Raw genomic sequence first — 16,478 nt, forward strand, 5'->3', positions numbered from 1 at the left:
TAGGGGGACAAGAGGTACCAGGACAGAAAAACTGATTTTTCAACTCTTACATGCACAGTCAATGTGATTTTTCATTCTAATTAGCAAGAATTAATTCCCACAAGTATAGGTTACAGGATTAACTCCATATAAAAGAGATAAAGCAACTCTCTCTCTAAAAAGCAGAATCATATACTAAACCTGGAAGAAACCTCGAGAGGTCATCAAGTCCAGTCCCCTGCCTCACGGCAGGACTAAGCACCAACCAGATATGGGGTGGGCAATAATTGTTGGTGGGGAAGCCACTCCAAGATTTTGAAAAATGGTTAAGGGCCACACTTTTCTGTGGAGGTGGTGCAGGGTCTACAATGGAGGCTATGTGCAGAAGAACGCATGGATAAGGGACTGGGATGCAAGAGACAGTGTGAGGTCTGAGAGAGAGTTTGGGTGAAGGGTGGGTGTGACCTGGGAGAAGGGGAAAAAAGGAGCTGCAGACTGAAGAGGGTTTGGGTTGTGATCTGGGTTAGGGGATTGGGGTGCAGGGTGTGGGAGAGTGTTTGGGTGCAGAAGAAGATTCTGGCCTGGGCTATAGGAAGGGTTACTGAGCCTGGGAGGGAGTGGTGACCTGGGGCAGGAGAGTGCAGAGGGTTTGGATGGTGACCTGAGGCAGGGAGTTGGGGTACAAAAGAGGCAGGGGTACCAGAGGCAGGCTCTGCCTTGGAGGCACTTACGTAAGCCTCTCCTGGCCAGCACCCAGAAGGTAGGCTGGGCTGCCTGCCAGCTGCACCCCAAGATCACTTAGAACTGCAGACCCTTTCTGCAGACCATTCCCTCCTTGTGGTTCTAAGCTCTGGGAAAGGGGTAGAGCAAGCCTCTTCCCCATCTCTCAGCTCCTATTGGCTGGTGGTTTCTGGCCAATAGAAGCCAAGGATTGGACTGGGAGGAGGGAAGTCACACAAAGCCTCCCCCTCCCTCCAGAGCAGAGAGCTGCCGGACTGCACTTTAAGCCCACGACAGCTGTGTGTCTGAGGGTTCCAGCAGGGTGGTCCATGGGCTGGATCTGGTGGCTTCACAGGCCATATCTGGCACCCAGGCCGTATTTTGCCCCGCCCTGATTTACATAATCCCTGACAGGTGTCTAGCCAACCTGCTCTAAAATATCTCCAGTGATGGAGATTCCATAACCTCCCTAAGCAATTTATTCCAGTGTTTAAGAATAATTTCCTAAATGTCAGCATGGTTAATGTCCAACCTAAACCTCCCTTACTACAATTTAAGCCCACTGCTTCTTGTTCTATCATCAGAGGCCAAGGAGAATAATTTTTCTCCCTCTTCCTTGAAACATCCTTTTAGATACTTGAAACCTGCCATCATGTCCCCCCTCACTCTTCTCTTTTTCTAAACTAAACAAACCCAATTCTTTCAGTCTTCCCTTGTAACTCACGTTTTCTAGTCTTTTAATCATTTTTGTTGCGGCTGGGAGAGGTCCAGGTTGGATATTAGGAAACACTATTTCAGTACAAGAGTGGTGAAGCACTGGAATGGGTTACCTAGGGAAGTAGTGGAGTCTCCATCCCTAGAGATTTTTAAGTTGATAAGGGTTGATTTAGTTGGGATTGGTCCTGCCTAGGGCAAGGGGCTGGACTTAATGACCTTCTTAGGTCTCTTCCAGCTCTATGGTTCTATGATTCTATGATCTTCTCCGGATCTTCTCCAATTTCTCCACATCTTTCTTGAAATGTGGCACCCAGAACTAGACACAATACTCCATAAAAACGGCTATACAGGGTCAGACCAAAGGTCCATCTAGCCCAGTATCCTGTCTGCCGACAGTGGCCAATACCAGATGCCCCAGAGAGAGAACACACCAGGTAATCATCATGCGATCGCTCTCCTGTCATCCATCTCAAGACAAACAGGAACACCATTCCTACCCATCCTAGCTAATAATCTTCATGTATCCAAATCCATCAATGCCTATCTAGCTCTTTTTCAAACCCTGTTAAAGTCCTAGTCTTCACCACATTCTGTGGCAAGGCGTTCCACAGCTTGACTGCGCGCTGAGTGAAGAAAAACTTCCTTTTGTTTCTTTTAAACCTACTGCCTATTAATTTCATTTGGTGACCCCTAGTTTTTATATTGTGGGAATGAGTAAATAACTTTTCCTTATTCATTTTTTCCACACCAATCATGGTTTTATACACCTCTATTATATTCTCCCTCTTCTCCCCCCCCCCTTTTTTTAAGCTGAAAACTCCAAGTCTTTTTAATCTCTCTTCATATAGGACGCATTCCAAAACCCTAATTTTTTTGTCACCCTTCTTTGAACCTTTTCTAATGCCTTTGAGATGAGGCAACCACATCTATATGCAGTATTCAACCGAGGCCTAATGAGTACACAACAGAGTGGAAGAATTAAGTCTCGTCTTGCTCACAACACTCCTGTTCATGCTTCCCAAAATCATTTTTGCTTTTCTGCAGTGTCACACGGTTGACTCATATTTAGCTTGTGGTCCACTATAATCCTTACATCCCTGTCTGCAGTATTCCTTCTTAGACAGTCGCTTCCCGTTCCGTATGTGTGCAATTGATTGTTCCTTCCCAAATAGGGTACTTCGCATTTGTCCTTATTAAACTTCTCCTATTTACCTGAGACCATGTCTCCAATTTGTTCAGAGCATTTAGAATTATGACCCTATCCTCCAGTTCTGTGTTTCTCAACCTTTTTTAATAAAGTACCCCTTTTTCCCAAAAAAAAAAAAAAAAAAAAAAAAAATTAGTCTGGAGAAAAGAAGAGTGAGGGGGGATTTGATAGCAGCCTTCAACTTCCTGAAGGGAGGTTTAAAAGAGGATGGAGAAAGGCTGCTCACAGTAATGAGGGATGGCAGAACAAAGAGCCAAGTTACAGTGGCAGAGGTCTAGGTTGGATATTAGGAGAAACTATTTCAATAGAAAGGTGGTGAAGTACTGGAATGAGTTACCTAGGGAGGTGGGGGAACTTCCATCCCTAGAGGTTTTTAAGACTCAGCTTGACAAAGCCTTGGCAGGGTTGATTTAGTTGGGATTGGTCCTGCCTTGGGGAAGGGGCTGGACCTCCCGAGGTCTCTTCCAGATCTATGATTCTATATATACTCTCAGTACCTACAGTTTCCAGACACACATTTTTTTTCCTACCATTGCAACACATTTATCTAAGCAACTTAATCGTAGCCAGGCGGGCGATGAAATTTTTGGGTATAAAGAGTACAACAATAATAAAGCGCTATAAAAATTAACACAAAAATTCAGTTTTCTTCAAATTTCAGTTGTGTTGATATATACCTCCCCCCCAGACTTCTCTCAAGTACCCCTAAGGGTACTCGTACCACTGGTTGAGAAATACTGCTCTAGAGCACCTAAAACCTCTCCCAGCTTGGTGGTATCTGCATACGTAATAGACATACTCTCTATGCCACTATCTAAATCGTTGATGAAAATATTGAACAGAACCTGTCCCAAAGTTGACCCCTGCAGAAGTCCACTTATTATGCCCTTTCAGCATGAGTGTGAACCATTAATACCTACTCTGAGAATGGTTATCCAATCAGTTATGCATCCACCTTATAATAGCCCCATCTAGGTTGTATTTCCCTAGTTTATGGATAAGGTAGTCATGCGAGTCCATAACAAATGTTTTACTAAAGTCTAGTAAATGGAGACGTAGCCGTTTGTCTTTTGTTTCAGCAAGACCAGACTGTCTTTAAAGTGCTGCATAGTCCTGTCTTTTGTACTAAAGTCTAGGTGTACAATGTCCACTGCTTCCCCCTCATCTTGTTATACTATCAAGGAAAGCTATATGATTGGTTTGACAAGATTTGTTCTTTACAAAACCATGCTGGCCGTTACTTATCACCTTCTTATCTTCTAGATGTATGCAGATGAATTCCTTAATTACTTGCTCCATTATCTTTCCTGGTACAGAAGTTAAACTGACTCATCTGTAGTTTCCTGGGTTGTTCTTATTTCCCTTTTTATAGCTGGGCACATTTGAACTCTTCCAGTCTTCTGGAATCTCTCTCTACTTCCATGACTTTTCAAGAATGATAGCTAATGGCTCAGATACCTCCTCTATTAGCTTCTTGAGTATTCTAGAAGAAGTCCTATGGCACCTTATAGACTAACACCGTGGTCCCCAACCCGGTGCCCGCGGGCGCCATGGTGCCCGCCAGGCTCTTTACATGCGCCCGCGGAGCAATCTGGGCTGGCAGGTGCCAGCCCCGGGCGCATGGCCGGTCCCGGCCCCGGGAGCACCGTGCGTGCCCTTGCTGGCTCTGGCGCCGCGCGTGCCCCGGCCCCGCGGCGCTTATGGGGGGGGGGTGCCGGGCGCGCGGCGCTTGCCAGGGGGCACCTTCCCCGGGCGCGCGGCTATGGAGGGGGCCCCGCCCCCGGGCGGGCAAGTGTCCCCGCCCCCTGGCACCCGGCAGGCGAACAGCCACGCCCCCTGGCGCCCGCCAACCTGAAAAGGTTGGGGACCACTGGACTAACAGATGTATTGGAGTATAAGTTTTCATGGGCAAAGACTCACTTCATCAGTCTAATAAATCTGTTAGACTATAAGATGACACAGGACTTCTCATTGTTTATGCAGACTCAGACTAGCACAGCTACCTCTCTGATACTTGAGTATTCTAGGCTGCATTTCATCAGGCCCTAGTGATTTGAAGACAGCTACCTTTTCTGAGTAGTTTTTAACCTTTTTTTTATTTTAACTTCTAAAACTACCCCATTTCCACTAGCATTCACTATGTTAGGCATCTAGTCACCATCAATCTTCTTGGTGAAAATCAAAACAAGACAGTTATTAAGCACGTCTTCCATTTCCAAGTTTCCTGTTATTGTTTTTCCCTCTTTACTATAATAGACTATAATAGAGTTTAAAGAGAAGCTAGAGACTATAATAGAATTTAAAGAGAAGCTAGATAATTTCATGGAGGTTAGTCCATAAAAGGCTATTAGCCAGGGGATAAAATGGTGTCCTTGGCCTCTGTCTGTCAGAGGCAGGAGAGGGATGGCAGAAGACAAATCGCTTGATTATTGTCTTCAGTCCACCCTCTCTGGGGCACCTGGTGTTGGCCACGGTTGTCAGACAGGCTACTGGGCTAGATGGACCTTTGGTCTGACCCAGTACGGCCATTCTTATGTACTGAACAATGTGCCTATCCTGTCCTTGGTCTTCCTCTTGCTTCTAATATATTTGTAGAATGTCGTGTTACCCTTTAGGTCTCTAGCTAGGCTGATCTATTTTTGTTCCTTTGTCTTTCTAATCTTGCCCTTTCATACTTGAGTTATTTGCTTATATTCCCCTCCTTTGTAATTTGACCTAGTTTCCACTTTTTATGAGACTTTTATTTTTAGTTCAGGAAAGATCTCCTGGTTAGGTCAAGGTGGTTTCTTGCCATACTTTCTATCTTTCCTGTGCAGTGAAATAGTTTGCTTTTGATCCCTTAATAGTATCCCTTTGAAAAACTGCCAACTGTCTTCAGTTGTCTTTCCTCTTAATCTTGCTTCCAAAGGGACCCTTACCTACCAGCTCTCTGAGTTTACTAAAATCTGCCTTCCTGAAATCCATGGTCTTTATTTTGCTGTTCTCCATTCTATCGTTCGCCATGTGTTCTACCATAACAGAAGACAAACCTTTTTCTGAGCACCTTCCTTCTTTTTCTTTTCTTCCTGCTTTTTCTTTTTCTTTTCTTCCATCAAATGTTCCTCTTCTTGAATTTCTTGTTCTTTCTCCCTATTAAAAATAAGTGTTGGGAGAGCATTTGAATGAGGTCAGTTATATCTATCAAGACAAACAATATACAGAGCATTAATGCTACAAAGTACGTAACTTGAGTAAATGTTGTCCAAAAAGGCTATTTGCTCACGTTCCAACAAGCACTATTCCAATTAGGGATGATAGTTTCTGTAAATGTGTAAGTGCTGAAATTTACAGAGGATACACGTTTAAATGCTGGGGGAGGCAGGTGGGAGCTGGTTCTTGTAGGGAACCAGCTCCTGCGTACCCAACCCCCCACCTCTGATACAGAGGCAGCAGGGGATGGGGCTACGTGTAACTCAGGCTCATCAGTTAATCGTGTACCGAGGTACACATTCATACCCAGGTACACGTTCATACCCCTAATTCCAACAGCATTTTTATGAAAGATTGCAAACTGAAATTCCAAGGCCAAATGAAGAGACCATCTACTTAAAATTCCTACCAAAGACAGTAAATCCACAACCTGACAAATCTTGAATTTTTTAAATATTCTGACCAAATCGTTCATCCCTAATAAGTTTATTTATATTCAATTCTAACACATCTGCTAATCAACAACAAACAGTTACGTATTATTGTTTGGGAAGCTAGGAGTAAGCCCGGTGATTGCATTGTAACAATAATAATAATAAAAAAAATTTAAAAAAACCTAGGGTGCAGACATACAAAAACTCAAACACGGTACTTATACCATCCCCCCACAGCCACTCAAAACTAGTTGTGAAAGGGAGACAGACTACTGCTATTGAGTACACAGTAGAAATAAAAACTGACAAAGGAAATCAGAAGTTCAGCCCAACTCTATATTCTAGTCAAACATGGAACACAGGAGCTTGCATTTTAACCATTATGCAATGCTCATTTTGTGTTTTCATTTATAACTCCAGTTATCAAATGCAGTCAAGTTAGTTAAATTGTACTTCACTAATATTCATGTGGATTCTATGCTTTGTTCATACGATCTATTCAAAAATCAACTAAAAATGTTACTCATAAGAATTAGGATGCTGATGAATAGTTAACATTTTGCCACTGAAAGATAAGTTGTGTGAAAAACTACCTTTTCAATTACACTTTCTTCTGGAAAAATCAATATAAAATACATCAGATAGAATAATGTAGATTCTGAGTTCCAGAAAGCACACAATGGCTCAATGACAGGGTGAAAGATGTAGCACGGCTCATCGTAGTACCTCTGTGCTTCACAAACCTTAACAAATTTGTCCTCACAGTACCTGTGCAATGTAGGGAACTACCTTGCCCACTTGACAACAAGAAACCAAGTCAGACCAAGTAATGACTTGCCCAAAGTCAGAGAAGACATAGGAGACAGACACTGGAACAGAGGCTTCAATTCACAACATACTTAATAAAAAAAAAAAAAAAAAAAAAAACCACGAGAAGTACAATTGATATGAATGAATTCTTTGCATACTCAGCAAACCATGCTGCATTGAAGCCTTAGACCAGATCTTCTAAGTTTCAGCTTAAAGCAGGCTTCCCACGAGCACCAGATCTGCCTGCCCCCTATCCACGCACTGCTGCCTCTGATAGAGAGGCAGCAGCACAGAGGGCGAGTGAGGCAGGCTGACTTTCAAGCCAGTTCCCCATGCACGCAGGCTCCACAGACCCTCCTGCCCTCCCACTTGCTGCTTCCTACAGTGGGGACAGTGACGGGCTGTAGTGCAGGGGTCTGAGTGCTCCAGCTGGGGGCAAAGGCTCTGCGGTGGGACTAGGGATGAGGAGTTTGGAGTGCAGGAGGAGGCTTCAGGCTGAGGACAAAGGATTTCAATACAGAAGGGGGCTGCAGGTTGAAGAAAGGCTCTGAGGTAGGCCCAGGGACTAGGGGTTTCGGATGCAAAGGTGGCTACAGATGGGAGTATTGGCTCTGAGGTGAGTGTTTGGGTGCAGGACGTGGCTCTGAGTCAGGAGGGGAAGGCTCCAGGTTTGAGCTCGGGTTTATCTGCCGCTCTTTAACAGTGGCACTAATTCAGGCTACCAGGCTGCCTGGTACCTACCTGTTCTAGGGTACAACACTGTGTCCCGGAAGCGGCCAGCAGGACAAGCTCCAGGGAGTTCAAGGGAATGGGGGGCAGAATCAGTCTCCACCCATTGCATGCAGAACTTTGAATGTAATACGAAAGCAGAGTATGGAGCTGCATGGTCTTCCTGCCCATAAGCCAGACCTATTGCACTGGCTACTTACCTGCCAGCCCCAGCACAGAGCTGCCCTGGACATAGTAGCTCCATGATGAGACTGGCAGAAAGGACCCCTCTCCTCTGGTCACAGCACCTCCACGATGGGGCTACTGGAGAGGAAACCTTCTCTACTAGGACGAGATCTCTCCCTCTACTGCAGCCCTGAGCCTCTACATAGGCTCTATGGGGAGTTGCACAACCTGGAGTGCCTCTGATAAAAACCAAGGCATGTGTTACATATTTTTCTCCAAATACACTACATTTATATTTTATAGAGAAGTTAAAAGGTTGGTTTAACAAATATCGAAAGGTTGGTTTAACGAAAGCAGACAGGGGGCTGCAGACAGGGGAGTTTGAGAGGGACTGCAAGAGAGCCCGCCGCTGAACAGGCTATCTGGTGAAAGTGAGAGTATTGCTCTTGGTGGAGTGAGTTTGCTCGACTGTTTGAATTTTGTTTGTTGAATTCTGATTTCAGGTGACTAGTTTCAGTTTGAGCTGCTGTGGCAGTTGGAACTGCGTGCCTGACCTTTTGTTCCCTTAATTGCTCTTTTGATTGTATCTGGTCAGCCTTCCCCTGTGAGACTCACGAGGAGGCAGGCCTGGCCTAGACAAGCAGGCTTTAAAAGCCAGAGGCAGGGAGCGAAAGTGGACAGGGAGCTGTAGACAGGGGAGTTTGACAGAGGGAGGCTTACTATGGCCAGGAAGACCCGCCAACACCTGTGCCACCATGGCTTCTGTCTCCTCTATCTGCACCTGGAGCCAGACAGAGCACCTGAGCATGGATGCCTCTACTCAGATCCTGGTGTGGTTTTGCAGGGACTGTGGCTTGCAATTCCCACGTACTGATATCCAGGCTGGGGAGATTATCCAATACAAAAGGTGCCTGCTGGTGGAATCTCTCAGGCAACAGGTAGGAAAGAAACAGAAGGAGCACCCGAATCCACGAGCAATTCCTGGACTGTGTTCATGAGGAGACTGCTGAGGTAGCTGTCCCAGTACACAGGAGTACGGACACACCACTGGTGGAAGAGGAGACGGCTCAGGGTGGACACTGGCAGCTGGTTACTTCTGGCAGCAGGCACTGCTCCACCCCTGCGCCAAACTCTCCCGCCGTGGTACTAGGAAACCGTTATGCTCTTCTTTATACAGAAGATAAGAATCACTCCCTGTAACAGAGCAGGAGACGCTTCGTGCCCCTAAGGCTGAGAAATCTGCTGCCACCACTGCAAATACGAAATGTTTGGTAGAGGTGGTCGGAGACTCTCTTCTGAGGGGGACAGAGGCACCCATCTGGCGCCCTGACATTTCATCTCGGGAAGTATGCTGTCTGCCAGGGGCCCGTATCCGAGATGTTACGGAGGCACTCTCGAGGATTATCCAGCCCTCTGACTACTACCCCATGCTACTCATCCATGTGGGCACAAATGATACTGCGAGGTATGACACTGAGCGGATCAAGAGCAACTACAGGGCTCTGGGAGTACGGATGAAGGAGTCTGGAGCACAGGTGGTATTCTCTTCGATCCTTCCTGTCAAAGGTAGGGGCCCAGGCAGAGACAGGTGCATCCTGGAAGTGAATACTTGGCTGCGAAGATGGTGTCGCCAGGAGGGCTTTGGCTTCCTCAACCACAGGATGCTATTCCAGGAAGCACTGCTAGGCAGAGATGGCGTACACCTTTCAAGGAGGGGGGAAGACCCTATTTGGACACAGACTGGCTAACCTAGTGAGGAAGACTTTAAACTGTTCAACAGGGACAGGTGAGCAAAGCCCACATGTAAGTGAAGAACATGGAAAAGGGCAAATTTAGTGCCCATTTATAAAAAGGGAAATGAAAACAACCCAGGAAACGACAGACCAGTTAGTTTAACTTCTGTACCAGGAAAGATAATGGAGCAAGTAATTAAGGAAATATGTAAACACTGGGAAGGTGGCAAGGTGATAGGGAACAGCCAGCATGGATTTATAAAGAACAAATCATGGCAAACCAATCTGATAGCTCTCTGATAGGATAACGAGTCTAGTGGCTAAGGAAGAAGCGGTGGATGTGGTATACCTAGACTTTAGTAAAGGCATTTATATTGTCTCACATTATATTCTTATCAAACTAGGCAAATACAACTTAGATGGGGCTACTATAAGGTGGGCACATAACTGGCTGGATAACCGTACTCAGAGAGTAGTTATTAACAGTTCACAATCCTGCTGGAAAGGTATAACAAGTGGGATTCCGCAGGGGTCTGTTTTGGGACTGGCTTTAATATCTTCATCAATGATTTAGATACTGGCATAGAAAGTACACTTATTAAGTTTGCACATGATACCAAGCTGGGAGGGGTTGCGACTAATCTGAAGGATAGGGTCATAATGCAAAATGATCTGGACAAACGGGAGAAATCATCTGAAATAAACAGGATGAAGTTTAATAAAGACAAATGCAAAGTGCTCCACTTAGGAAGGAATAATCAGTTTCACACATACAGAATGGGAAGAGACTGTCCAGGAAGGAGTACGGCAGAAAGGGATCGAGGGGTGATAGTGGACCACAAGCTGAATACGAGTCAGCAGTGTGATGCTGTTGCCAAAAAAAAAAAACAAAAAAAAAACCAAAAAAAAAAAACCAACCATGACTCTGGGATGCATTAACAGGTGTGTTGTGAGCAAAACAAAATAAGTCATTCTTCTGCTCCACTCTGCGCTGGTTAGGCCTCAGTTGGAGTACTGTGTCCAGTTCTGGGCATCACATTTCAAGAAGGATGTGGAGAAATTGGAGAGGGTCCAGAGAAGAGGAATAAGAATGACGAAAGGTCTAGAGAACATGACCTGTGAAGGAAGGCTGAAAGAACTGGGTTTGTTTAGTTTAGAAAAGAGAAGATTGAGGGGGGACATGATAGCAGTTTTCAGATATCTAAAAGGGTGTCATAAGGAGGAGGGAGAAAACTTATTCATCTTGGCCTCTGAGGGTAGAACAAGAAGCAATGGGCTTAAACTGCATCAAGGGAGGTTTAGGTTGGACATTAGGAAAAAGTTCCTAACTATTAGGGTAGTCAAACACTGGAATAAATTGCCCAGGGAGGTTGTGGAATCCCCATCTCTGGAGGTATTTAAGAGTAGGTTAGATACGTGTCTATCAGGATGGTCTAGACAGTATTTGGTCCTGCCATGAGGGCAGGGGTCGGGACTCTGACCTTTCGAGGTCCCTTCCAGTCCTAGTAGTCTATGATTCTATGAAATATAAAAACTCTCTGCAAATAAAGCAAAAAATTCTCAGTATACATACGAAGGATGTTAAAATGTGTTTATTTTGGTAAACATGTAACCATTGAAATTTTCAGCAGTTACAAATTTACAGGTGGGGGCGGAAGGGAGACACATATACCACTGCTGCCTCTCTCTCCCACCCCCGCTGCCTCTGATACAGAGGAAGCAGTGTGGAGTGGAAGGGGTTTTCACGTAACCATGTAAGTTACAGTAATGAGCTTAGGCTCATGTGTTATTACCTGTAAACTGTTAACCATCACATCCCTATTATATACAATACCACATTAAAAGGTACTTTTAAGTAACTAGCAGACGCAAAGAGTTTTACTTTATCATCACATACTAATTGACCTGAAAATATAGTTTATTTAAATCCACAACCCTAAAAGCAAAATATTTTTTCATATTGCTCAGGAGTAATCTACTAGAACAGCAAGAAGCGTGACCAGTCAGAACTCAGGTAAATTGAGACCCCTAGACATCTAGATACTCATCTACAAGCTTTAGATATGGCTCCATTAGCCCCCATAAAATATTTCAGTTTAGGTTTCTTATTTATAACTGTCTAAGAGATTAGCAGTGAAAAGTGTTTCAGGCTGGCATCAGATATGCACAACTCACGTAACAGTTCTCGTTTCCAGGATCACCTTCACACCTGAAATCACAGTTTATATTTTAATTGAAGCTAATACGATGAAGCTGTCTCAAACAACTTGATACTCAAGCCAGGTCTACACTGTAGCCAAAAGTCGACTTAAGGTCAGCAATTCCAACTACATTTTTTATGTAGATAGATTTGGCATACCTTAAGCCAAGCTTTGGTGCCGTCCTCAGAGGGAGATCAATGGGAGAAATGCTCCTGCTGACTTCCTCTACTTCTTGCGAGGAGTAAGAGCTCCGACATCAACAGGGGCACCTTCAGCATTCGATTTAGCCACTCTGTCCTAAACCCTTTAAATCGTACTCCAGAAAATTGACTACCACAGCATCGATCTTCAGGGAAGTGAAGACATGGCCTCACTCTTCTGGGGAAAGTTTATGCTAAAACAAACTATAAATTAAAATCTAATGGTGCTGCTGCTGCTAGCTACAGTGCAGTCTGGTGCGGTTCTTAAATACATGTAATAAAGAATTTTGTCATCATGCATTTTAAGATTCTGAAGGCTTGTCTACACAGGAAAGTTAATTAGAACAGTTATTCTACAATGCCTGCCCATGTGGACAATTAACCAAAAAAGGGCATCCTTTTTTCAGACTAAATTATTCAACTGGGAAAAGGGACCATCCTCTCTCCTATACATAAAAAAGATTTCCTGCCAGAGGACAGAATGACATTATCCGTGTATATGATGTCATCAAGTCTGAGCATGTATCTGGTTCCTTCCCCATTAACACACCAAGCTGGGGGGGGAGGGGGAAAGAAGGGGCACTGTAGCCAGACAGCCCCTCCCCCCCGCATCTCATCCTCCTTATTTTGCCTCTCTGAGGTTCCTGAAGCATACAGGACAGAGAAGGAGCGATAAAATCAGCAGAGTCTATGCTGGCTCATCTGATCCTGAGAAGCTGAAAACAGATATGAGGAGAGAGAGAGCGATTAAGGCAATCAGCATAACCATTAAGCTTTGATCTGCTTTGATGCGAGATCAGGATATGCGGGTGTTGATTCGAACACACACAGTCCCTGGAAGAGGAATTTCCCACTGAGAAAAGAATGCCCAGTACTTCCAATTTAGTTCTCTCTCTTACAAGTGTAAATTAAGTTCATAACTCCCTTGTAAGAACTGGTCTCACAAAAGACAGACCAGCACCATTTGGCATGACAGACTAGAAAGAGAAATACGTGACCCCATGAGTATAAAGTTGGTACAGCAGCACACACTCTTTTGAGTGTCATTCTACCCTCTACCTGCTGGTCGGGTTAGGTGTTTGACCTCCCGAGGTTCTATGGGGATGCCCACCTCGTATTTTCGTCTTTCCTAGGAATTGAGGGACCGGCCCTGGCCTGACATGCTGGAGTCGAGAGCCACTGAAGGGGGTAAAAATTGTACCTGGATATGGTCCTCTGTCTTAAGTGTACACATAGAAAGAGTAAGCTGTTACTTGGTACCATTATTTCTATTTTTCTATCTTTATCTTCTTTGTAACCATTTTTAAGATCTATATTTTGCTAGTAGTTAAGAAATTGAGCAATAGCCATTGTAACCATATGATTTATAAGCTTCCTCAATAAACCTGTAACTGTTTAAGCTTTAACCTGACTCCTTCAGTTGCTGTAACAGAACCAGGCACAATTTAAAAGAACTTCAGCCGGTCTCAAGGGACAGATATAGGGAGAGCTTGGGCGTTTGGATTTGTGTCACACCCAGGTGGCAGAAATCACTGGGGCACTTCTCAGCCTTCCCCAAGGCTGCCCGCTGCGAAGGAATCACAGATTCTAGCAGCTAAAATCTGAAGTGTAATAAGCTCTTCCTGTACACTTATTGGGGCGCCCGTCAACCTCTTCCAGGTTGCCCACTGCAAGGGACCCCGGTCTCAGCAGTTGAAGTCTCGGGTGTATAGCACATACACACTGCCCTGACCGTCGGCTGACAGGCACGCGAGAGATCAGTCACATTCCCCAACCCACTCTGAGAACTCTTTCCCCAGCACCATGAATGGGTGCTTAACACCTCTGTGGTACCTCTCCTGTTCCGCAGATGGGGCTGCCCAACAATAGACCTGTTTGCAACACCTTACGATACCAAATGTTTTTCACCAGAGGGGGCATCAGGAGAGGATTTCTCGGGAGTGTATTCCTTGTTCCATAGAAACACAAGCTGTGTTATACTTTTCCTCTGATACCATTCAGAAGATCAGGACAGATGAGGCCAGGATCATACTAATAGCCCTCGCCTGGCCGAGACAGCTATGGTATCCTTTCCTAATCAGGATGTCTGTTCATACTCCAATCACAATCTCATCACTCCGGGTTGGTGTTCACAGACCTCCCCAAGCTGCACCTAACAGCATGGCTCCTCCATGGCTCTTGCATTCAGAACTAGAATTTTCAGAGAGCATACACACAATCTTCATCCATAGCTGCAAGGATTCCACCTGTGCATCTTGCATCTACAAATGGAACTGCTTCTCAACATAGCATACCTTGAAGGTCAGGACCTGATATCGGTAGTCCAGTCATTCATCCTGGACTACCTCCTTAGTCTCAAACAATCATCACTTATTCCATCAGAGTACACCTAGCAGCAATCACAGCCTTCCACCACAAAATTGAGGGATGGTCCATATTTGTACACCTAGCAACCAAAAGGCTGCTCCTTCTCTACCCAGATGTCTCACAGCCCTACCCTCATGGGACTCTGGTTATTGCTACAGGCCCTAACCAGGCCACCCTTTGAGCCTCTTGCCACCTGCTCATTTTCGCACCTCTTCATTAAAGTTGCTTTTCTGACTGCTGTCACATCCATTCATCATGTGGGAGATAGCTGCACTCATGGCCGATCCACCCATCACAATATTCCATAAGTATTCTTGCATACACCTGAAATACTTACCAAAGGTCGCATCCTCTTTCCACATAAATGAAACAGTAAACTTACCGGTGTTTTTCCCGAAGCCTCACGCAAATGCATTTGAAGCTTTCATGCACACCCTCAATGTTAGACAACATTAGCATTTTACCTTTAAAGGACTAAGATCTTCAGGAAAACCCCTCACCCCTTGTGGCACTTGCCAAGCAGGTAAAAGTCAAGCCATATTGAAACGAAGACTATCCAAATGGATCAGACACTGTATCAGACTATGCTACACTCTGAAGGGTGTACAACCACCATTATGTTTAACAGCTCATTCCACTAGAGCTGTCTCTTTGTCCACTATCAGAGGGGTAACCGTGTTAGTCTAAATCTGCATAAACAACGAGAAGTCCTGTGGCACCTTACAGACTAAGAGATGTATTGGAGCATAAGCTTTCGTGGGCAAAGACTCATTTCATCAGATGCATGTAATTCCAGATGCAGGTATAAATATACAGGCACATGAAAAGAAGGGAGTACCAATCGAGAGGAAGGCCAGAGATAACAAGGTCAATTCAATCAGGGAGGATGTGGCCCACTTCTAGCAGCTGATTTGGAGGTGTGAACACCGAGAAGAGAAACTGCTTTTGTAGTTGGCTAGCCATTCACAGTCTTTGTTCAATCCTAAATTGATCATGTCGAATTTGCAAATGAATTGTAGCTTTGCAGTTTCTCTTTGGAGTCTGTTTTTAAGTTGCAGGGTGGCTACTTTTAAATCTGTTACTGTGTGTCGAGGGAGACTGAAGTGCTCTTCTATGGGTTTTTGTATGTTACCGTTCCTGATATCTGATTTGTGTCTGTTTATTCTTTTACATAGGGTCTGTCCAGTTTGGCCAATGTATATGGCAGAGGGGCATTGCTAACTCATCATGGCATACTACATTGGTAGGAGTGAAGGTGAATGAGCCCGTGATGGTCTGGCTGATGTGGTTAGGTCTTGTGATGGGTAGGCAGAGTTGGCACCGAGGCTTGTTGCAGGGATTGGTTCCTGAGTTAGAGTGGTGTGGGATATAGTTGCCGGTGAGAATTTGCTTCATATTGGCAGGCTGTCTATAGAAGAGGACTGGCCTGCCCCCCAAGGTCTAGGAGAGTGAGGAAGATCATTATCCAGGATGGGTTGTAGATCACTGATGATGTGTTGGAGAGCTTTTTGCTGGGGACTGTAGGTGATGGTCAGTGGTATTCTGTTATTTTCTTTGTTGGGCCTGTCTTGTACCCAGAGGCTTTTGGTTATCCGTCTGGCTCTGTCAAACTGTTTTCTCACATCCTCCGGCAGGTATTGTTGTTTTAAGAATGCTTGATGAAGATCTTGTAGGTGTTTGGCTGAGGGGTTGGAGCACATGTTCCAGGGGGGTTGTACCTTAGTGCTTGGCTGAAGACAATGGGTAGTGTGGTGTGTCCGGGATGGAAGCTGGAGGCATGTAGGTAAGCACAGAGGTCAATAGGTTTTCGGCATAGGGTGGTGTTTGTGACATCACTTATTTGCACTGTAGTGTCCAGGAAGTGGATCTCTTGTGTAGACTGGTCCAGGCTAAGATTGATGGTGGAGTGGAAACTGTTGAAATCACGGTTGAATTCTTCCAGCGCCTCCTTCCCTTGGTTGCAGATGATGGTGGACAAGAGCTGAGGAAACGCTGTTCCAGGTCAGCCATAAAAATGTTGGCATATT

The 16,478-nt window shown here is 45.0% G+C and overlaps 1 protein-coding gene across 5 annotated transcripts in view; it reads right to left on the reverse strand.

Annotated features, from left to right (window-relative positions):
- Window positions 1-16,478, reverse strand: part of TNRC6C (trinucleotide repeat containing adaptor 6C) — a 351,877-nt gene that overhangs the window by 316,539 nt on the left and 18,860 nt on the right. For all 5 annotated transcript variants that reach the window (XM_075903557.2, XM_014573581.4, XM_075903558.2 and 2 more), the window contains one exon: window positions 5,653-5,752. In XM_075903557.2, the coding sequence (XP_075759672.1) occupies window positions 5,653-5,715 (63 nt within the window). In that variant the 5' untranslated portion in view covers window positions 5,716-5,752. Of the gene's footprint in view, window positions 1-5,652; window positions 5,753-16,478 lie in introns of those variants that run through there.

The sequence above is a fragment of the Pelodiscus sinensis genome, chromosome 20, assembly GCF_052426305.1.
Source record: "Pelodiscus sinensis isolate ZL-2025 chromosome 20, ASM5242630v1, whole genome shotgun sequence".
In the NCBI taxonomy this organism is placed as follows: Eukaryota; Metazoa; Chordata; order Testudines; family Trionychidae; genus Pelodiscus; species Pelodiscus sinensis.